Source organism: Stegostoma tigrinum, chromosome 17 (assembly GCF_030684315.1).
Source record: "Stegostoma tigrinum isolate sSteTig4 chromosome 17, sSteTig4.hap1, whole genome shotgun sequence".
Lineage (NCBI taxonomy): Eukaryota > Metazoa > Chordata > Chondrichthyes > Orectolobiformes > Stegostomatidae > Stegostoma > Stegostoma tigrinum.
Genome location: NC_081370.1, coordinates 580,379 through 604,714, shown reverse-complemented (window position 1 = coordinate 604,714; position 24,336 = coordinate 580,379). Strand labels below are relative to the sequence as shown.

The 24,336-nt window shown below is 46.7% G+C and overlaps 1 protein-coding gene across 2 annotated transcripts in view; it reads right to left on the bottom strand.

Annotated features, from left to right (window-relative positions):
* creb3l1 (cAMP responsive element binding protein 3-like 1) overlaps positions 1-24,336 on the bottom strand; it is a 139,996-nt gene that overhangs the window by 15,090 nt on the left and 100,570 nt on the right. For both annotated transcript variants that reach the window (XM_048545526.1, XM_059651849.1), the window contains exons 3-5: positions 6,427-6,596; positions 3,753-3,831; positions 281-432 (exon numbers count right to left, since the gene is read on the bottom strand). In XM_048545526.1, coding sequence (XP_048401483.1) covers positions 281-432; positions 3,753-3,831; positions 6,427-6,596 — 401 coding nt within the window. The remainder of the gene's footprint in view (positions 1-280; positions 433-3,752; positions 3,832-6,426; positions 6,597-24,336) is intronic.

The window sequence follows — 24,336 nt, the reverse complement described above, 5'->3', positions numbered from 1 at the left end:
CTGAGCATTGGTCAGATGCTGGAGAGAATGCCCATTTCCTCTTTGATGTATCCCAAGGTGGCATCATGCCATCATCAAGCTAAGGTCCAAAGACCGGGAATTCATGGGGGAGGTGGTATCAAATGGAAATGGGGGAGAAAGAATAACCTTTGCACAATAAATGAAAGGGATTTGGCAAAAAGAAAGGATTCGTAGTTTCCGGTGCCAATGTGAACATTCCCAAGACGTTTTCTTGTTGCCTGCTATCCTCCCTGCTAATATTACGGGGCAGCAGACGTACATGAGGTGCTGTGAGCAGGGGCGACGATGAAATCGCACTGGACGTCCGAGCCTGTGGTCGAACTGGGCTGGATGGGGTGAGAGACCGGGGACTCTGAGAGCCATCGCTGTCGCTGCTGTGACTGCTGGGGGGTGTTGGTGGCAGCTGTACATCTGAGGGGGAAAACAGAGAAGCAAATGCAAGTCAACTCACAGTATGACAGCAACCACAAACCAAACAAGCATCCATTTAGGTGGTACCTGACTTTAGGCTTACTTACAAACGCGCACCTTCGGGGGAATCTTTCAATCTGGCACTCATCAGGACAGTTCACAAGAATGCCAATGTAATGGGACAGCAGCAGACTTTTACACACTGTACAAGAGGGGCTTTCCAATTTGGTTGACAAGTGGACTCTGATTGGTAGAGATGTTGTCCTGGGAATGAACCAGCGAATGGCTGTTGAGCTGAAACAGTCACAATGTTCCTTCTGTCTACAGAGATTAAGGTGCTGTGTATTAATATAGTATTATTAGTAATTGTAGCTTCCCATACATGGAATCTCTGATTTACAAATGTCCAACTTACTAATACACTGGGGGTGTGTTAATTTTAATTTTAAAGATCCTACATACACTCGACTTAGAAACAAACTCAAAAATGGAACATAATAAAATGTGAGGCTGGATGAACACAGCAGTCCCAGCAGCATCTCAGGAGCACAAAAGCTGACGTTTCGGGCCTAGACCGTTCATCGGGCCTAGGCCCGAAACGTCAGCTTTTGTGCTCCTGAGATGCTGCTGGGCCTGCTGTGTTCATCCAGCCTCACATTTTATTATCTTGGATTCTCCAGCGTCTGCAGTTCCCATTATCACTCAAAAATGGAACACCTTCTCAATACTGCACTGTGAGCCCAGCTGACAATCCTAAGTTAGTCATCAGTATGATTCTGAGCACAATCAGGATTATTTAGCAAATATTGTAAAATCAGAGCATCACACAATGTTCCCCTTCACATTGGTATTTTTTATGAGTCAGGTTGATGAGTGCAAGATGGTTGGCAAAATGTTTCCTCACTTTGCCAATGCATAAAACACACAATTTTGGTCAGATGAGGGCTTGACTAGTCAGAGTCTCCCACAAGTCCCTGCCTCCCCTACTCTTCTTGAATAAAGTGCAAGAGATAACGCGCAAGTTGTATTTTGTATTTGCTTTGGGTTTGTACAAGTTATCACTCTCTCATCAACAATGGCAATACTTTGAAAATCAAACTGGTAGGTCTACCGTGATGTTTCCAAATCACTCCCCACCGCGGGTGGATTGGCACGTCCCGGGGTGTCCATGAGCACAAACCTCGAACTGGGCACTGGGAGACAGGTCCAGAGGGCTGGCCATGGAGAAAAGTTTGGCCAAGAGGGCAAACTCGCTGACAATGGCAGGTGTGAGCTGGTCAGATGGACGGGACCAGAGCTCTCACATTCTGTGCCCTGTGAGGTGCTGGTCTAGCACACTCCTTCTTACTGCAGTCATCACCCGCCCCCAGAGTGCCACCTGCAGGCAGTTACAGGAAGCTGCAGCCATATGGGAGGGTCAGCCTTCTCCCTCAGACCCTCAGAGGCCATGGAGAACATGGAATCCAGCCTCTGAGACAGGAAGCACGAGGGCATTGTCAAGCTCCTATTTTGCCCAGAATAACTTTCTCCCCGACAAAGTTATCCTCATCCCACAAAACATGTCCTGTGTAACTTTCAGAATTTATATCACCTTCATATTCTGAAGGGTGAGGTATGGTGGGAAAGGCATGACATGGGCCAGAACAAGGAACAGAGGAACAGTTGGTCCCTTCTCCCTACAACTGCTCCATCGCTCCTCCCTGCCCCATCCTCCCAACACTATCTCTCCCCACCCCCTGCCCCAATACCACTACCACAAACCAATCAGCCAGACCTGCCTCCCCTAGATAACATCTGAAAGAACTGCGGATACCATAAATCGGGAAGAAGAAGGGAAATTACTGGAAAAGCTCAGCAGGTCTGGCAGCAGCTGTGAAGAAAAAGATCAGAGTCAACATTCCGAGGGAGGGTCACGGGACCCAGAACACTAACTCTGATTTTTATGTCACATAAGCTGCTGGACCTGCTGAGCCTTTCCAGCAACTTCTGCTTTTGCTCCTTCACTCCGTGATGTCTCCTGGGCCCAGTCTGAAACCTGACATTGCTCAGGAGAGTGTTCTGGGCAGTGGTGTTAGAATAGGATAGAACCCCTACAGTGTGAAAAACAGGCCCTTCAGCCCAACAAGTCCATACCAAACCTCACAGCACCACACCCAGACCCATCCCCCAAGAACCAACCTAATCTACACATCCCTATGGGCAATTTTGCACGACCGATCCACCTAGCCTGCACATCTTTGGACTGTGGGAGGAAACCGGAGCACCCGGAGGAAACCCACATAGACACAGGGAGAATGTGCAAGCTCCACGCAGCCTGAGGCTGGAATCAAACCCAGGTCCCTGGAGCTGTGAGGCAGCAGAGCTAACCACTGAGCCACCATACACCTTATAGTGCTGTGGACCTCTCATTGCACACTCTTATAGCAGGGGCAGTGCTTATGGCACTCCTGAGTATTAACTCTTTCATGTCCTTACATCCACAACCAATGCTTCTGGGATTTGTGTGGTTAAAAAGAGTGGTCAATGCCCACGGAGGAGGGACTGAGAGGCCGAAAACTGGCATTCACAGAGGCTGGAGATCCTTCAGTGAATGATCAACCAGAGATTTCTGTAAAGTATGGATGCAGTCATGCTCAATGAGTGATAGATGTTTACTTAATGGCAACGCACTGTTCAGAACTTCACACCAAACTTGTTCAATCTTCAGATTCTAGGTTTCGGGGGTGGGAGGCCAGAGATTGTGCCCCATTTTTTCCAAAGTCAGGGAATTCAATTCCTCGCGCTGTAACTCTCCAGCGTTGCTCAGAGATGGATCTGCAGCACACTCGAGTCAGGAGGGAAAACTGTAGACAGTGCTTCACAAAGCTATTCCCACCGTGACCACCATCTTGAGGGTTGAAATTTGTCAGGATGCCTTGGTGAGGCCAGTAAAGTGGGACTGAGGGGTGTCTGTGAGAGATGGCACCTGTTGGACAGGGAATGCAGCCAGAGGTCCAAAGCAACTTTTGACATCTGACCAATTCAAGGTTTCAGCGGCTACCACACTTTTCTTTTATCGAATATAGGCCTATCGAAGGTGAAAGCAAAGGGAATGTCAGACTGGTTAGTCTAGTTGAAGATAGGACTTTGTACAATGAAATCCACATCTGCCATAGTGACACAGAGCAAGGAATCTTCCCCCTGGGTACACTGCACCCAGGCCCCCAGGGATTCCAACATCTTTGAAATAGCAGGATCTCTCGTTTCCGTCTGATTGAACAGCACAATCACATGTTTGACATTTTTGTACACTGTTGCTTAAACAGGTTTTCATTTCCTACCTGTGTGGACACTGAGGAACTGATTGAGATCTTTGGGTTCGACTTTGACTTGAGGCATTGGGCTTGATTCTGTCTGGGCCTGTGAGGAAAGAAAATCATTGCGGCGATGAGTAAAGCTGTGCACAGTTGATCAGACTGCCCTCACAGAAAAGTTTAGCTTCTGATTTATTTCGTACTCTCTCTCTCCTTTTCCTTCTCAACATAGTAACGAGGAGCAGGAGTGGGCCATTCAATCTATTGAGCCTGCACTACAAATCAATGTGACCTTGGCTGATCCACCACCTCACCCGACTCTTGCTTTCTCCCCATACTCCCTTAACGTCAAAAAATTTATCTATCTCACTCTTGAATGAGATCCAGCCTCCAGGTCCTTCTGTGGTAGAGAATTCCATAGATTCACTATATTCTGAGTAAAGAAACCTTTCCTCATCTCAGCCCTAACTGGTCTACACCATATCCTGAGACTGCGTCTCATTGTCCAGACTTCCTGAAGAGCTGTTAGAATGCTGTTCAGTTCAATTAAAATCCCTCTCGTCCTCTTAACCCAAGTGAATGCAGCCCAGTCAAACCAATGTCTCATAGAACATAGAACAATACAATGCAGAACAGGCCCTTCGGCCCTCGATGTTGCACCAACCTGTGAACTAATCTAAGCCCCTCCCCCTACACTATCCCATTATTATCCATATGCTTGTCCAAGGACTGTTTAAATGCCCCTAATGTGGCTGACTTATCTACATTGGCAGGCAGGGTGTTCCATGCCCTTACCACTCTCTGAGTAAAGAACCTGCTTCTGACATCTGCCTTAAATCACCCCTCAATTTGTAGCTATGCCCCCTTGTACAAGCTGAAGTCATTATCCTCAGAAAAAGACTCTCACTGTCCACCCTATCTAATCCTCTGATCATCTTGTCTGTCTCTATTAAATCCCCTCTTAGCCTCCTTCTCTCCAATGAGAACAGACCCAAGTCCCTCAGCCTTTCTTCATAGGGCCTGCGCTCCAGACCAGGCAACATCCTGGTAAATCTCCTCTGCACCTTTTCCAATGCTTCCACATCCTTCTTGTAATGGGGCGACCAGAACTGCATGCAATATTCCAAGTGAGGCCGCACTCGCGTTTTGTACATTTGCAGCATGACATCACGGCTCCAGAACTCAATCCCTCTACCAATAAAACCTAACACACGGTAAGCCTTCTTAACAGCACTATCAAACTGGGTGGCAACTTTCAGGGATCTATGTACATGGACACCAAGATCCCTCTGCACATCCACACTACCAAGAGTCTTTCCATTGACCCAGTATTCTGCCTTCCTATTATTCTTCTCAAAGTGAATCACCTCACATTTATCCACATTGAACTCCATTTGCCACTTTTTAGCCCAATTCTGTAGTTTATCAAGTCTCCCTGAAACCTGCAACATTCTTCCACATTGTCCACCACTCCACCGACTGTCGTGTCATCTGCAAACTTACTAACCCATCCAGCTATGCCTGCGTCCAAGTCATTTATAAAAATGCCAAACAGCAGTGGTCCCAAAACAGATCCTTGAGACACACCACTAGTAACTGGGCTCCAGGCTGAATATTTTCCATCGACCACCACTCATTGCCTTCTTACAGAAAGCCAGTTTCTAATCCAAACTGCTAAATCTCCCTCAATCCCATGCCCCTGTCTTTTCTCCAATAGCCTACCATGTGGAACCTTATCAAAGTCTTTACTGAAGTCCATATACACCACGTCAACTGCCCTTCCCTCATCCACATGTTTGGTCACCTTCTCAAAAAACTCAATGAGGTTTGTGAGACATGCCTCCTCACATGATAGTCCTTCCATCCCTGATATCGGCTTGGTGAATCTTCACTGCGCCCTCTCAGTGGCAAGTCTGGCTTTTCTTAGGTAGAGAGACTAAAACAGCACACCATACTCCTATATAACTGCAGTTAGACATCCCTACACATCGTCTCAACTACATCTCTTGCACATCCACATTTTCCAACATATCACGCTGAAATAATATTCCACTGTGTGGTTAGCTGGCACTAAAACATACCATTCTCTGAGGAGAGAGAGGAAAATTAACCGGCCCGCTGTTGCCATTTGGTTCTTAGTTTGGTCAGGTGGTGTCCCATCCTTCACTCGATTGGGTGGGCTGGTCACCCAGTGGAGACAAGGTGAGTCCAGCAAGGATATCAGAGAGCAACCCACCACCATCCAGTAGGCAGACGAGTCAATGTTCGTCACTAAACACAGTACATCGGGCTGTGTGAAGAGGTGCATTGGTGATCTATGTCTATGGTAATGTACTGCTGCATTTCCCAAATTAGTGTCTAATGGGACAATTGGTGATCTTACAACACTAATGAAGAAACTTGTAGAACAGGGGCATGGTGCACACGTAATGTCCCTGTCCTGTTACTGAAACTGATATTATATCTGTATAATACACCTGACCCTGCTGGCACAAGTCAAGGGAAGAGTGTAGGATGAAACAGGAATATTATACAATGATATGACAGGATGAGACTTAAGGATAATGTAGCTTTGCTTAGAGCGAGACATGTAGGATCTGGCCAAAGGTGTATGTGGTGACTCGAAGGCAGTCTTTTTGAAAAGATCCTGCGGAAGTGACTGCAATCATGAAGTCCCCACCTTTTACAATTGCAGACCTACCGGTTGGTCTGTGCTGTTTGAAGGTGGAGCAGAGCTGATGTGTTGTCCAGAGAGACCTGTTATCTGTGTTGCTTGGGAGACGTGGCAGGGTTCCGGCAATAGGTTTGGTTCCTGTTTGATCATGATATGGGTCAGGTCCGGTGCCAGGGACCAAAGTCCACAGTCCGCCTCTGTCCGGAGAAGGAGAAACAAAGAGGAGTGAGATGATAATGCTGGTGTTTCCATGGAAGCAGAGATACATGCTCACGTTCAACTGCAGAACACAGATGACCTTCACGTTATCATTGAAAGCATGGCCAAGAGGACTGATACCACAGCAATGAGCGAGCAAAGGAGGCTCCACTATCATGGTTGATCAGACAAAGGAACATTTGAAAATGAATCAAACCTTTGGAGACACCTTCAACTATTTTGATGTTTAATACATTTGAAATGTGTACGTTCAAAATTTAAAGGGATTATTAGGAACCACATTGATTAGTTAAAGAGTGTAACAACTCGACACTGTCACCCTCTCAATTCTCATACACCCACCGACTGTCGCCCTCCCAATGCTAACACACCCACCGACTGTCACCCTCCCAATGCTAACACACCTACTGCCTGTCGCCGTCCCAATGCTAACACACCCACCGAGTGTGGCCCTCCCAATGCTAACACACCTACTGCCTGTCGCCATCCCAATGCTAACACACCCACTGACTGTCACCCTCCCAATGCTAACACACCCACCGACTGTCACCCCCCCCATCCTAACACACCCACCGACTGTCGCCTCCCAATGCTACACACCCACCGACTGTCACTCTCCCAATATTAACACACCCACCAACTATCACCCTCCCAATGCTAACACACCTACTGCCTGTCGCCCTCCCAATGCTAACACACCCAACGACTGTCACCCTCCCAATGCTAACACACCCACCGACTGTCACCCTCCCAATGCTAACACACCCACCGACTTTCGCCCTCCCAATGTTAACACACCCACCGACTGTCGCCCTCCCAATGTCAACACACCCACCGACTGTCGCCCTCCCAATGCTAACACACCCACTGACCGTCACCCTCCCAGTGCTAACATACCCACCGACTGTCACTTTCCCAGTGCTAACACACCCACCGACTATCACCCTCCCAATATTAACACACCCAGTGACAGTTACCCTCATGCTAACACATCTACTGCCTGTCACTCTCTGAATGTGAATACATCCATCATTCATTCAGGTCATTCCACCAAAAATCAGGATCATTGCTCCGCGGATCAGCAAACATAGTGTGTTTGGGAAACAGGTTTTTGTTCAAGTTGTAGGCCATGGGATTTTGGATTGCTTCAAGTTACAGATGGTAAAATGTTGCAGGAAGGTGAATTTAATTGTCAAATCTAAAAGTAACCAGTCTCTTCATAGAGGTGCAAATGGACAATCTCAGTGATGGCATGACATTGAGGTTGAAAGGTCCCTTCAGAGGACGGATTTGGGAGGCAGTAACTTGTTCGATGATTTTGGAGATCGGCTGATAGTTTGTTATGATCGTGGATTCAAAGTCTTCTTGCTTTGAGAAGAATTGTGATGTCAATCAATTTAAAGGAGAAAAGGTCGATACCTCAAGAGAGGGCCATGAACAATATTGGTCAAGATGAGGGCCACGAGGGAGAGGTTAGGAGAGCAAGTCCGAGTTGAGCTGAGGGACGAGTTAAGCTCATGGAGGGAAGAAGGTGCAACAAGGGAGAAACCAGGGAAATGAATGAGTTCAGGGGCTAGGGCAGAGAGAAGCTTCAATGGAAGGTTGTCCCATTGGGCTAGTGCAAGGGAAGTGGCAGAGACAGCTAACTCGATAATCTTCATGGCAAAGAAAGCATGAGTTCCTCACACTTATTCTTTGAGGTGAGATTGGAGGAGATGAGGAGAGAGGTTTCAGATGGCTGTTTGATGTAGAGAAATGAAGTCATGTGTTATCTTTGGAATCCAGGGTCATCCTGGAAATAAGGAGGAGTGATTTAGCAGTCTAGAGTAGGACCTGGTGGTGAAGCGCATGGTTGGCACACTGGCATGCAGCCCACATCAGCTCCTTGTGAAAGATGTGACAGAATGAAGTGCCCTTCAGCCAGTTGTGAGTCAACCGTGGGGTTTTCTCTGGGGTTCGGGACCCTGGTAGTGGAAGTCCTGCCCTACTGGGACTAGTCAGTATTTGCAGCAGTCGGTAAGACATTCAGCAGAGTCCAGGGATTATTGAAGAACCTTGATAATGAGGGATATCCAGACTCCCATCCCCAACACGCCCGCCCCCCAACCCCGCAACCAAGTGGCCACAGGTAAACTTGACATAGCTTGCAGGAACACTTCAGGCAGTGAGTTAATGCCTTGACAATTCCCCACCTCGATTGCAACAGGCTTGGGAACATTGCCATCCCATTTGCTCATTAATGAGTCTCACTGAGATTCCGGTGTCAGCGACCGGGAATCCCACATCAGCCTGTGCTGCTCTCCAAAGTCAACGGGGTGGGGGGAGGGAGTGCCACAGAAAGTGGGACCAATCACATTAGGTCCCTGTTGCAATGGGTTGCATTAACAATGTCCAAATGCCACACTCCACTAGAGCCAATCCAGCCCCCTGTAGGTCTACAGAGGGAAGGGTTTGATTAATTGCAGTCACAAGCACCAAGTTACAGTGAGTAGTGTTGTTTTGTGTGCTATAGAAGCAGATCATACCACACAAGGTGCCCCAGGGTAGCAGAACAGAGAACAGAATGCAGTGTTACAGTGGCAGAGAGATTTCAGAGAGAGAGCAATCAACATTAACATTTGAGAGGTCCATTCAAAAGTGTGATAACAGCAGGGGAAGAAGTTGTTCTTGAATTTATTTGTACGTGTATACAAACTTTTGTATCTTCTGCCCATCTGAAAAGGGTGGAAGAGAGTATAACCCAGGTAGGAGGGGTCTTGTGATTATGAGGGTCGCTTTCCCGAGACAGCAGGAAGTGTAGATGGAGTCAACGGATGGAAGGCTGGGTAATCCACAAACCCTGTGAAAAGTTCTGAGGAAGGGTCACCGGACCTGAAATGTTCACTCTGTTTATTCCTTCACAGATGCTGCCAGACCTGCTGAGCTTTGCCAAAAACTTTGTTTTTGTTACTGTGAAAAGTGGGATTGGGTTGCAACTATGAGTTGTTAACATTGTTGGCCGCGTTCTGGCAAAATAGAGCATTTTACACACAAAATATTTTGTTCTTGTTCTCTTTCCTCTCTTACATCATAAAATCCTACTTGATATTTTCAAACGTGAAGGAAAACAGAAGCATGTAAAGTGTTCTGTGGATCCTGGAGCTCTCTGTGTAACACCATGGCAGAAATGTCTGCACTAACAGACTTAGTCCCAGACACTGCTCAACGAGCTGCCCTATCCTGCTGGTTTTAGAGATTGTTTTATGAGGGAACTTTCAATGACAGCAAAGCGCCACCAAAAATATTTGTGTTGGAAGAGCCTAACTTGAAACATTTGTACATGTCTGAACAGAGAATAGATCACACAATAAGATCCCTGTACTGAAACCCCCATTCTACATATCACACAGTCCTGTGACGGGCCATTTCAGGGACTGTGTTGCCTTCTGTTTCCAATAATTGATTGGCACATCTAAAGAAAAGCTGTCGGGCCCAATACTATTATTATTAAACCTTGGCTCTCTGGATCTAATTTAACGTCCTTCTGTCTACACATGCCCCCTTCTGAGAACTTCTGTTTTGCTGCTACCGTTATTGCCTTGATCTTAACTCAGGGCACGAGGGGCTTTTTTTTTCTCGTTAAAAACCCCTCCACCCAATTTCAGAAGGAAGACGTGCCCCAGGAGCAGAGTGTTAGCACAATAAAAGTTGTTCTGGAAAGCACGCAGTATTTATAAGGCACCCTGTATTCGAGGAGCAAGCATTGGTTAACCTTACTCCCTGTTCAACTCGCCTTGAAACCACATCAAATTGGCACCACAGTGCTCAACTAATTGAAGCCAGGGAGTGACAGGAAGGAATTAGGGGGTCTACAACAGAGGGCTGTTATTAGCTTCATTCTACATGAAGAGGGTTGGCCAATGGAAGAAAGCTGAGACAAGCCTTCCTAACCCATCAGACTGTACCGTACAGCACAGAGAGAAAATAAAACACCACAGGAACCTGATCCCATTATGGCTTAATCATCCAGCGCTGACTCTTCTTAAAATCCCTACAGTGCAGATAGAGCCCATTCAGCCCACGCCAAGCCTCCCATCCCCATTATCCCATGTGAGGTTTTAAACCATGGCTATCCCGCCAAATCCTATTGGCAAATCTGCACATCCCAGGGCGATTTAGCACTGCCAATTCACATCTTTGGACTGTAGGAGGAAACCAGAGGACCTGGACGAAACCCACATAGACACAGGGAGAACACGCAAACTCCACACATGACCAGGATTGGACCTGTGTCCTTAGCGCTGTGAGGCAGAAGTGCTAACCATTGTGCTACAATGGTCAGAAGGAATAAGGAACTTGATAACACAAGAGACCCACAGACCTTAGACCATCAACAAGACGATCAAAAATATTAACAAAAACTGAAAGAACCGCGGATTCTGGAAATCAGAAACAAAAACAGAAATTGCTGGCAAAGCTCAGCAGGTCTGGCAGCATCTGTGGAGAGAAATCAGAGTTAACTTCAATTCTGAGGAAGAGTCAGTGGACGCGAAACATTTACTCGGACTTTTCCCCACGGATGGCTGCCAGATTTGCTGAGCTTTTCCAGCAATTTTTGTTTCTCGATCAAAAATAATAGTCTTCCACCCAGAAAACCAGTAAGTCTTCCAAGTCTGAAGAGAATGCGTAACAGGAGAATGATGAAATCTCCAGACCATCTGAATTTCTGAAGGCAGAGATTTGGTGGTGGTAGCGTAGGGGCAAGTCTAGCTATATGTACATATGTATACTATTAATAATGGGGTCAACAGCTTATGGTGGAGAGTTGTGTACGAGTCTCAGGGATCTGAAAGGATTACGATGGAGGAATGGTGATGTCAGTTGAGTTACAGGCGGGAACAACTTAGAATCTCAAAGCAGAGACCCAATATCTGATCCTCCTCAATGTCTCTGTGACAATGTTTATTGTATCATAGAATCCCTGTGGTGTGGAAGCAGGCCATTCAGCCCATCAGGTCCACACTGACTGTCTGAAGACCATCCCACCCAGACCCATCCTATCCATGTAACCTTGTATTTCCCATGGTTAATACACCTAGCCCCACATCTCTGGACACTACAGGCAGTTTTCCATGGCCGATCCACCTAGCCTGCACATCTTTGGACTGTGAGAGGAAACCAGAGCACCTGGAGAAAACCCACGCAGACATGGGGAGAATGTGCAAACTCGACACAGACAGTCGCCTCAGGGCGGAACCAAACCCGGGTCCTTAGTGCTGTGAGGCAGAAGTGCTAACAACTGAGCCACTGTACCATCCTATAGACAATGTAGAGATATATATGCATACAGTAGGGGTACGCTATAACAACTCTTCTGGCATATCACAGGGATAGACTTGGCACATTATGAGTTGCAAGAAAATGCCTGGTAGCTATTTTTTTCCACTGTGTTTCTAACCATTGAGATAGACCTGGACCCAATTAGTTTAAATATTTCAGACCTTGCTACAGGGGAAACCAGGTGGGTGAGAGGACGGAATCTATGCCCAGTCTCTAAAATTCCCAAGGTGAGGAATGTATTAATTCTATTTTTATTTTATTTGCTGACAGACTGGTCACTCATGATTCACAAATACTCATCAGAATGGCTGTTGCTGCTCTCTGCTTCTTTGACCTTCTTGTCAGTTCCGTAAGTTGTAAACACACATTGGCCGCTCCTAAAATAACAATCACCACAGTATACCATAAACACAGCAACCTGAAGTGGGCCATGATACAGCAAGTAGACAAGTCACTGCAGTGAACTGTATACAGGCAGGATCCTGGTACAGGACACAGAGGCATCGATGCGTGAGACTCTGTCCCCATGGGGTAGCGCCCATTGCCCACCACAGTGTTTCCAACCTCAGAGTATCTAGCGTTGCCTTTCATAAAGGCAAAGGAACGTTACAAGTGAGATTACTCACTGGGTCAAACTCTATATAATCATCAACCCACTTACAGTCCCTCCTTACCTTGCTCTGTAGGGGCACAGCCTGTCCTCACCATACTCACTCTAATGGGAATACATTAACTGAATTGGCTTTATTAAGCATTCCAATCACAGCATGGCTGAAAGTTCCACAGTTTGGGAATAAGAAGCTGGATTCTCATTTGTCCGAGAAGAATGTGAGCTAAAGTTACCCTGTTCAATAAAACGTATTAGTGTTGGCACTCTGTCTCAGAGTAATGTGTGCCTGTGTAAATATGGGATCTCATACTCACAATGTTATTTCTCTGTAGCCATTCCCAGCCCTGTATGGAAGTCACCCAGCACTTTCCAATATAAAGATGAGAAGTAACACAAATACAATATCTGTGTTTTTACAATCCCACTGAACGGGTGAGTCAATCCATCACACTTGTATCTTGGATCCATTAAGAATCTGGTTATATTGTTATTTAAACACAATGTCCTGGTCCCTCAATAATAGTCTGCACCTGATCAACGCAAACACATATTCCAGATCACTGAGGGGGTAATAGAGCTCTCGCTAGTCTATTCTAGCTGGTGACCCTCTAATGTGCTTGTCAAATTACTTTCATAAAACTGCTGAAGCTGGGCGTGCAGCAGTACATCCATTCTGATAGTTAATACCAAGTATCAAAGCAACCGGAGCTAAGCAGCCAAGTGGGTAATGATGACACTGATGATGATGAAGCCGTCCTTTTGTTTCCAGTGGAAAGAGGGGAACTGGATTGGGAACTCTTCTGAAATTGCCAACGGTGGAGCCAAAATCATGAAATACATTACAAGAATTTCCATTGGAGAAATTCCATCGTACACTATAAATAAAGAGGCAATCATTGAAGTTCTATGATAGCTGCTTTACTGTGATAGTGAATGACACTGATTGTCAGTGAAATAATGCAGTGACTGCAAAGGGAGATGATGCTGAATAATGTTGATTGATGGTGAATGATGATGAATGATAGTGATCAATAAGAATCTTTGCGGTAAATGACAAAAATCACAATGATAGCAAGTAACACTACCTCTGCCCTCAGAAATCTTGTCCCCACAACTCTGGAGCTCTATTCCCATCATACACAATCATACAGGATGGCAGAATGGGTTCATTGTGCCTTCAAAGAAGAATCACAGGTAGACAAGATAATGAAGGTGTTTGGTACGCTTGCCTTTGTGGGCCAGTGCAGCTCTGTAGGACACTGGTTAGGCCATGTTTGGAATATTGCAGGAAAAATGTGGTGAAACTTGAAAAATTTACAAGCATGTTACCAGCTATAGGGAGAGGCTGAACAGGCTGGGGCTATTTTCTCTGCAGCATCAGAGGCTGAGTGGTGGCCTTCTAGAGGTTTATAAAATCATGAGGGCCATGGATAGGGTGAGCACTCAGGGTCTTTCCCCAAGGTGGGGGGGAGTCTAAAACTGGAGGGCATAGATATGAAGTGGGAAGGGAAAGATTTAAAAGGGACTTAAGGGGCAATTTTTTCATGCAGAGGGTGTTGCGTGCATGGAATGAGTTTCCAGAGGAAGTGGTGCAGACTGGTACAATTACAACATTTAAAAGGCATCTGGATGTGTATATGAATAGGAATGGTTTAGAGGGACATGGGCCAAATGTGGACAAATGGGATTAGATTAATTTAGGATACCTGGTCAGCAGGGACGAGTAGGACTGAAGGGTCTGCTTCTTTGCTGTACATCTTAGTGACTCTACTACTCTAACAGAAGTGAGGAGCTTAATGGCCTACTCTTTTCTCTACTTCTTAAATTCATATGAAATAAAAGGTCTCAAAGTCCCTTTGGAAGAAGAGGAGGGGGGATTACTCCTGAATTTGTCAACATCCATGAAAATTAAGATTGTGGCAGTTTCCATCATGGTCTGACATCCCACCATTCCAGGTCTTGGAGGCAGGTATTGATTTGAGAAAGCCCTCCTGGTATATTTAAGTGGGATTGTTTGTTTTTATTTTAAGTTAATCATTCAATAACACGGAGATCGAAGTGGCGTCCTCACACATCAGACATCAGCAGTGGCTGACTGGATTGTAGTGACAGCCAAGATAAACAGAGCGTGAAGGGTGTGCAAGTGGGACCACAGTACACCACTCCCACAAGGAAGTAACACTCGCACTTTATAAAGCTGCAGTGAGATCACACTTGGAACATAGTGTTCAGCTTTGGTCAATGTACCCAGGGAAAGGTAGAGCGATATTAGGAAGGTTAATTGAATGCCAACTTAACTCACTCAGCTATGAAAAGAAGTAAATGGAGCAGCACAGTCTCATATGTGAAAATAAAAGGATTCAGGGTTTTCACAGAGCTGTTAACTCTCTCGACAATCTAAGGAGTGCTTTTCATTGCAATTGAACAGTTTGTAGTTGGCTTTAACAGAACCCTGTATCTCAAGAATGAGCAACAGCCAATGTCCAGATGATGGGCATTAAAGTGATGCCCCCTCAAGTAGATTTCAATAATCCCAAGGTACTATTTTGAAGAAGAAGATGGGTATTTATCTTGCAATCAACATCACAAAGGACACAATACACTGTCACTACCGCATCTTCATTGTGGGATCTTGCTGTGTGTAAAAGTGGCTGCTGCATTCTTGGCAACTGGGGCTACAGTGCACAAGCTCTCAGGCAGCTTTGGGCCTTCCTGGGGTTATGGCAGGTGAAACACTATAAAGTAAAGCCTGTCCTGAAGAAGGGTCACTGGACCCGAAATGTTAACTCTTGTTTTTCTCTCCGCCGATGTTGGTAGACGCGCTGAGTTCCTCCAGTAATCGGTCTTCTTTCTCAATTCCCAGTCATTCATGTACTTTAGAAAATAAATTTCTCTCTTTCGCAGTGATCAGTTTGGTCTGACTGCATTCCACTGAGCAAACACCTGCGGGGCAGGTAACTGTGTTTCTATACTGAACTGTGTTAGTTTAGGCTAACCTTTACCAAATACCTTCTGGCTTGGCTCCAGTTAACTGAATCTTATGGACCAGGATTCTCAACAGGAGGCTGCTCCTTTGAGCAGGAAGGGCTCTGCGTCAGTGGTTAAATCGGTGATGAAATGACCCACAGCTCTTACCAATTCAACCTTTTGTTCCCATGGGAACTCATTGTAAATTAATGAGCACATCCGGCAGATGACAGTTGCTTGGTAGCTTCAGACTTTCCACAGCTGACACTCACCTTGTTGTTGCGAAAGAAACAGGCATCACAAAGCGAAACATTCGATTAGAGTCTTACATATCTCTGAGCGACACAGGCCTAGCAGGAAGAACGAGCTAAGTTAGGGAATATACTGTGGAATAAAGGACTCTCTTTGGAGACTGGGAAGGGGTCGGGGGACATTCCAAAAATTAATGCCTTAACTAAAAGAGTGGCATGTACCTTTTCACAACCACCGAACATCCCAAAGTGCCAGAGAGGTACAGTCGCTGCTGTCGTGCAGAAAACACAGCAGTTAACTTGTGCTCCTTAAATGCCCCCAAATAAAATGATCCTGAACAGACCGAAACAGAAAGATCTGCGGTTGCAGCAAATCAGAAACAAAATCAAAAATTGCTGGAAAAGCTCGGCAGGTCCGGCAGCATCCATGGAGAGAAATCAGAGTTAACGTTTCGGGTCAGGTGACCCTTCCTCAGAACTGATGGGAGCTAGGAAAACGTTCTCTTTTATGTAGAAGATATGCAGGGTCAGGGGAGAGGGTAAGGAGTAAACATTAAGTGGGATAGAGCCAAACGAGGGAAGAACAGATGGAATGACGGAGGAGTGGATAACAATCTGGATAGGAGGGTAAACAGCTATTAATGGGAGCTGGTAGTGGCTGACAATGGGTCATGCACAATAGCAGGCAGTGCTAATAAGGCCTGGCGTGGGGGGGTACAGGGAAGGACATCGGAGAGTTCAAGCCCTATTAAGGCTAGAGGTCTGCAGCCTTCCCAAGTGGAAAATGAGGTGCTGTTCTTCCAGCTTGCGTTGAACTTCGCTGGAGCACTGCAGCAAGCCTGAGACAGAGGCATTGGCCAGGGAACAGGGCGACGTGTTGAAATGACAGGCAATGTCCACTACAAACCCACCGACTCCCACAGCTACCTAGACTATACATCCCCACACCCCACTTGCTGTAAAGACTCCCTCCCATTCTCCCAGTCCCTCCATTTCCGTTTCAATGATGCCAACTTTGATATATCCACTTTCTCCCTGAACCGATGACTCCCCAGCTCTGCTGCTGACAGGACTCTCAGCCAGGTCCAACCAACCTTCCCCACTTCAGTCCTCACCCGCTCTGTTCCCTCTGAAAAAAGTGATAGGGGCCCCTGTGTCTTCACTACCATCCCGCTAGCATCCACATCAAGAAGACCATTCACCATAATTTCCACCACCTCCAGCGGAATGTCACGACCAGACACATTTTCCTCTCCCCTCCCTGGTCAGCCTTCCACAAGGATCGTTCCCTCTGGGATACCCTGGCCCGCTCCTTCTTCACTCCTTAAACCTTCCCCTCTACGGCACCTTCCCCTGCAACTGCAGCATGTGTAACACATGCCCGATAACATCCTCCCTCCTCAGTGTTTAAGGGGCCCAAACACACCTTCCAAATGAAGCAGCACTTTTCCTGAACTTCACTCAATCTCGTCCACTGCGTTCGCTGCTCACAGTGTGGTGCCCTCTACAGTGGGGAAACGAAGCGTAGATTGGGTGACCGCTTCGCAGAACATCTGGGTTCTGTCTGCAAAAATGTCCCTGATCTTCCAGCTTCCTCCCACTTCAACACACCGCTGTGTTCCCCAGCTAACCTTTCTGTCCCAGGCTTGCTGCCGTGCTCCAGAGAGGCTCAGCGCCAACTGGGCTAAGAACAGCACCTCCACAGCCTTCTGGACTCAGTCTCGAGTTCAACAGCTTGAGGGCTTGAACTCTCCCATGTCCTTGCCCTTACCTCACACACCAGACCTTGTTACCACATGGCCTGCCATTACATACAGTCCCCATTAAAAACTATTCACCCTCCCAGCCAGATTGTTATCCACTTCTTTGCTGTCCAGCTGCTCTTCTCTCTCTTTGGGGTCTGTCCTGACTTATAGCTTACTCCTTACCCCCTTCCCCCAGCCCTAAGTTCTGTATATAAACTGGCATTTTCCTAGCTACCATCAGTTCTGAGGAAGAGTCACCGAAACGTTAACTGTGATTTCTCTCCACAGATGCTGCCAGACCTGCTGATCAGATTGTCTGATCTTTTGGCAATGTTGATTCAGGGGTAAGCTATTGACCAGGACATTCCCTGGGATGTTTTACATCCAGCTGGGAGGGCAGACAGGGACCGCACAGTGTAAAACCTAGTGCGAAAGACAGAGCCTCTGACAGAGTGGTTCTCCCTCAGATCTACACTGGAGTGTCAGCCTTGAATTTTGGGCTTGAGTCCTGAAGTCAGGTCGGCTCCCATAGCACCCTCATGCACGAGTGCTACCCACTGCATCACAGTCGACACAATGATGATGACAAGAGGGTTACATCCCAATGCTGCCACATTCCTTTATGAACAGTACGGTGGATCAATAGGTAACACTACTGCTTCACAGAGCCAGGGACGCAGGTTCGATTCCACCTTCGGCCGACTGTCTGTGTGGGGTTTCCCAATTCTCCCCGTGTCTGCGTGGGTTTCCTTCGGGTGCCCTAGTTTCCTTTCCACTCTGTAGGGATTCTGTGATTCCACGTGCAGGTTAGGTGGATCGGACATGCTAAATCACCCACAATGTCCACGGGATGTGTGGGTTAGCCATGGGAAATGCAGGGCTATTGGGGTTTGGGTGCTCTTTGGAGATTAACTCGTTGGATTGAATGGCTTCTTCCTGCATGGTAGCAATTCTATGATTCTCCGCTGAGAACAGTATTAGAGTGATATTTCGTGTTTGGTCTGTGGAGAAGCGGAATGATTAACACGAGGTGAATGTGAATGATTACCAGGACTGAAGCCTGTCCAGAGGGAGCGCCAACTGTTAGAACACCTAAGCAGGCAGAATGGTGAGATGGTTTCTCGTCAAACTGTCCTTCTGCAAGAAATGCAACCTGTTGTCACGATTAGAACAGGGCACTGCCACTTCTAGCTGTGGCAGCAGTCAGTCACTGTGGTCCAGGTTTATGTTTCCAGTCTTTGCAACAACCTACTCGCTCGCATGCTGTGCTAACATGCTCATTACTGACCATCAATCAGTGTCCCTGGCACTAGGCAGTCTCATTAGTGCCTGTCTGACTGTTTTACAGGTCATTTTTGATCTGCAAATGCCCAACACAGGTGCTTATAGAGCTCACCGTTTTATTCCTGAAGTGGAAGAAGTGAAGACAGAGCTCGCAGAGAGGTAACCGCTTCACGTTCCTTGCAGTTGTCCCCTGTGATGGGACTGGATTTGACATACCAGCTAGAATTCCCTCCTTGTCAATCACTACTTTTTCAAACACATTGATCTCCCCAAGATGGTTCTGTTGGTGCTTTTTTTTCTAAAGGATGGGTCAGCGCAACAAAAATCATACAAGTCATGTTGAGAAACAAATCTTACACAATCCAATTCTTCAGAGAGGCATACAGGATGGAAACAGACCATTCAGTCCAACCCACCCATGCTAACAAAGTTGCTTAAACAGAACTGGTCCCACTTGCCTGCATTTGGCCCATATTCCTGTAAACCTTCCTAGCCATGTACCCATCCAAATGTTTTTTAAATGTGGTAATTGTCCCCAGCTCTACCGCTTCCTCTAGAGCCCATTCCATGTTTTGACTTTACTTATTTATTTTTCTACTAAGAAGACTATAGTGCTGAACTTTTAACTTATTTCTTTATTTTTCTATTTTTGTAACTACGGCTTGGTACCTAGGTAGATTAGATTCCCTACAGTGTGGAAACAGGCCCTTCGGCGCCACAAGTGCACACCGCCCCTTGAAGCATCCCACCCAGACCCATTCCCCTATAGCCCATACACCCCTGAATGCTACGGGTAATTTAGCATGGCCAATCCACCCAGCCTGCACATCTTTGGACTGTGGGAGGAAACCGGAGCACCCGGAGGAAACCCACGCAGACACGGGGAGAATGTGCAAACTCCACACAGACAGTTGCCCGGGTCTCTGGCACTGTGAGGCTGCAGTGCTAACCACTGAGCCACTGTGCACCTACAATGGCACCAAGTGTAAACTTTTCACAGCACTCTTGTACCCCTTACTGCAGTACACGTGACAATAAAATCTAAATATGCACCACCCTCTGTGTGAAAAAGTTGCCCCTCAGGTCCCTTTTAAATCTTTTCCCTCTCACCTTAAACCTAAGCCCCTCTAGGTTTGGACTCCCCCACCCTGGAGAAAAAGACCTTGGCTATTCACCCCATCCATTCCCCTTGTAATTTTATAAGCCTCTGTAAGGTCATCCCTCAGCCCCTGACTCTCCAGGGAAAATAGTTCCAGCCTAACCAGCCTCTCCTTATATCTCAAACCTTCGTGAAACGGCTTAAAGGTGACCAAAGAACCTCTTCCTGTTTGGATATTGCTAATCCATATTTGGACAACTTTCTTAGAATTCCACTGCGTTGAGAAACTGTAGACATCAACTTTGATGTATCTCCTCTTACCTCCTCCTATGTCACTCCAGATGAGTAATGGACAGATTTAATCTGCAACTGACAATCTTTCCTCTCCCCCAACCATCATTAATCCTTGCATCTCTCTGAGATGGTGGAGGGGCGGTGGGGGCTTGTCTTTACAGGCACTGCACCACCCCTGCACCCATCAGAAACTCAAATTGGGATGTGGCTAGGTGGAGATCAACATGATCCTCCAAGATTCCAGAGTCTTTCAGAGATTGCGGAAGGCAAGTGAGCGCCAGAATTGGAAGCCCCTCCACCATTTTAGAGCCAACTGATAATTAAGCTACTGAGCTCATTAAAACGCCACTTCAATGCGGCTTCTCATTGCCCACTGCATTTGGATTGTTGTCGGATGGGAAACTGTTTGGGAATGCTTTACACTGAGGTAGTGCGCATGAGGAAGAAAAGCTCTGTATTCCTTTGGTGAAGGAGAGAGGGTCTGTCTGATTTTAAGTCCATCAATTGGCTTTTTGAGGTTTCCATTAAAAAAAAGGGTCAGACTTAGAGCCCAGGATTAGGACACCTTTAAAATTGTAGCTGTAACAGGCATCCTGCTCAGGGCAAAACCTCTCTGCCATAAGGTGCCCTGGCCCTGACTTCTGATTGGCTGTGGAGCCTGCGGTCACATTGCTAATTGGCTGTATTCCCAAGCACTGGTTGCTAGTTGGCCATCCACACTTGATTCAATGATGTGAGATGGACAGCATGAAGAGAACTCTCTTTCATCTCTGTCTCTAGCATACAGCTCACTGAGAATATTCTAACACACTATGGGAGAACGTTGGAGACCTGGAGGACCTTGCTGTGAGCCCAGGGGTCACACTGACTAACTCTGTCCACTCGTACCTGTTATCTGTTTTTGCAACATGGGTGTCAGTCGTTGGCCGGTACTGCTCGACCAGAGCGCGTTAGATTCAACCGTAATGCCATGAGTCTGGAGTCACATGTAGGCCAGACCAGGTAAATGAGAGCTGATTGCCTTCACGAAAGGATTTGCATGCACCAGATGGGTTTATATGACAACTCAAGATGGCTTCTTGATTACCATTCCTAAGACCAGCTATCAACTCCAGATTTGAGAAAAATATTTTGAATTGAATTGAAAAATCTTGAAATCTTAGCCAGTTCCAACGGTGGGATTTGAACTGAGGTCCTTAAGAGCATGGCCTGGGGACTTCTGGATTCTTCTTGAAGGTTCTCCCACTGCTAATGAGACTGCAGGGGGACAGTGGCCATGGTCTTAAATGCATGTTTTAACATGCCTGGCCATGCCTGACCAAGGATAAAGTGAGCCCTGAGATCTAGCCCTTTGAATTCATGGCTAATGAATCTAGGACAGATCCAGGAGTAATACTGTTTCACACAGAGAGTGATGAGGATGTGGATCCTGTCACCACAGGTAATCACTGAGGTGAAACTCTTAGAAATATTTAACAGGAAGCTGGGTGAAACGGCAGGGCTACTTGATTATGATGCAAGATAAACTGAATGGGCAGAAGCTTGTGTCGGGCGTAAATCATGACATGGCTAGGCTGAATAGCCTGTTACAGTACTGTATATTCAATACAATCATTCTGATTCCAAGTTCATATTAAACTGCGGACCGTGGCCGAATTTAAAAGGCAGTTTGGATTGTTTTGTGAGGTGATGATGGTCTGTGCAGAATTGAAGACAGTATGTCTTTACAGAGGTGCTTCCTGGCCTAGCTTCTCTCACATACATCCCTAGTGCTGAAGAGAGACTTTTCATTGTGAACTATTACCTGAAATGGATGGGGGAACAGGCAAGGTGGGACTTCCCCAAGTTAATACTTTCTGTGTCACCAGTGAGATTAGCTTCAAGCACCCTGAGCTGGCCTTGCCTGCCTGGATCTAATTTGAATGACTAACACAAACACTCCATGGAAAAATGAATTAAACTCCAGGCTTTCCATCTGAGGCCGTACGCGTGATATTCTTGGCTTGGAGCCTGAACTCCCCTTTGATGCAGCTGAGCTTTGCCAATTGGGAAGGCGGGGGTGGTGGGGAAGGGTGGGGAGGGTGGTGGGGCTGTGCCTCGTTTCTCCAGTCTGCCTGCTCCCTCAGTGTCAGAACCCGGTGAGTCCTACACACTTAAAGCTGTTCCAGTCTGAAGGAGGCTTGTGGCCTGCGAGTCTGCTTGGTGTGACCAGTGATCAAAGCACGAACATTAATAGAACAGTCCCTCTGTCAATTGATTCCAGATAAAAAGGGGAAAATGAGGCCAGCAATCAGATAAAGGAGCAGCCTCGAATTGGCCGAGGACACTGGGTACACTGTGAGGCTGGGTCTTGATGGATGATGAATGTTAGAAAGGCAGGCGGTGGTGGGGGGGTGGGGGGGGGTGTGGTTTACAATATCTCCAAGAATACAACCAGACCGAGTTGGCAACCGAACGTGAGGGTGATGACGAGACGACAGAGAGAGCAGTAATAAAATAGGGAGGAAAACATGAATCTTTTCAAGTAACCTCTTTGTAAAGAATGTTTCTTGTGGCTGGTGAAGATGATTGGTGCCTGATGTAATGGCCAATTTGCCAGAGTTCATCATCGTTGCTTTGCTCATGTGTGAACACCCATCAGAGGTCAGGGCCAACTGAGCTTAAGCTTTTGCTCCGTTCCGGGGAGTGTGAGTGGGGGCATTCACAACTGTGGGATTGGGAGAACCTCCCAGGCATCGGACTGGAAAATGTCTATCTGCTGTCTGAGATGGAAAGGCTTGGCCACATTCAGCTTGAGTGAGACAGAAGGTGAAAGAACGGAGGTGAACAGCTCAGATAGGTAGACAAGGGTGGCCATGACACAAAGGGTTCTATCAGTTATGCTGGCTTTGCAGATCAATATCATTGAATCCTTTTCTAAAGGGTAAAGCTTCTGTAGTCCTATCAGATCAAAGGGCTGCTCTCTCACTAAAGAGGTGGTGGTTTAGTCAGAGGGTCGCCACGCCTTAGGCAAGGGGTCAGGTTCGGAGGCAGAGTCCTCCCTGGTAACCTCGGCAAGAGCAGGAACTGAACCCACGCTGTTCTGCACCATGACACAGCCAGCCGGGCCACTTGCAGCATCACGGCTCAGGCAATGCATTAACACAGGTGAGACTGCTGCTCTTGTTTAGAGTGCCAGCACAAAGACAGTGTGAATAAAGCCAGCGATTAAAGGTATTTAGGTGGACTCAATTTGAACCGCCCTGTTACAACACCCTTTGCTAGTTACATAGAGCCATACAAATTAGGAGTAGAGTAGGCCATTCAGCCCCTTGAGCCTACCCTTTCTTTCAGTAGGTTGATCTGATAGCAGCTGCCATAAATCTAGTTACACGCGGCTTAATAAATACTCAATACTCATTCTGCTTTATCTGTTACCTTGCCAAGAACTCATTGCAAAGGATAGTAGTGACAACTCAGGCTGCTGTTATCCTACATTGAGGTTCCATTACAATGGATGCAGTCTAATTCTGAAGCAGCAAGGGAGGGATTCCAGTTACACCCAGGAATAAATAATGTGCTACAAAAACAGAAATTGCTGGAAAAGCTCGGCAGGTCTGGAGGCATGTAGCATTTTCCCAGTTGCCATCAGTTCTGAGGAAGGGTCACCGTATCCGAAACATTAACTCCAATTCCTCTCCACAGATGCTGCCAGACCTGCTGAACTTTATCAGCAATTTCCGCTTTTGTTTCTGATTTACAGCATCCGCAGTTCCTTCGGTTTTTACATATCACGTGCTGCCTGACACAGGGAGACAGCAAAAGACTGGGAAGGTAGAAAGGACGAGGATGAAGGGGCAGGAAGGGGTTAATGGGGAACTGTAACTCGGAATGAATAATTGCTGAACACCGGCCCAACGGCTTCATCTGTTTCCACTCAGAGGGAGCAGTGAATCAGATTGTGCAAAAACCACAAGACAAGTCAAGTTCACATTTACTCCCAAGGCCGAAGCTTTGCAGTGCATTCTAAACTGCAAGTTTCAAAGAGAAAGCCCTTGGATTAGAGCGCTGTTTACATCAGTTTAACGAGAGCAGACTGAGGTAGTATGACGAACACACACACAAACACACACACACACACACACACACACACACACACACACACACACA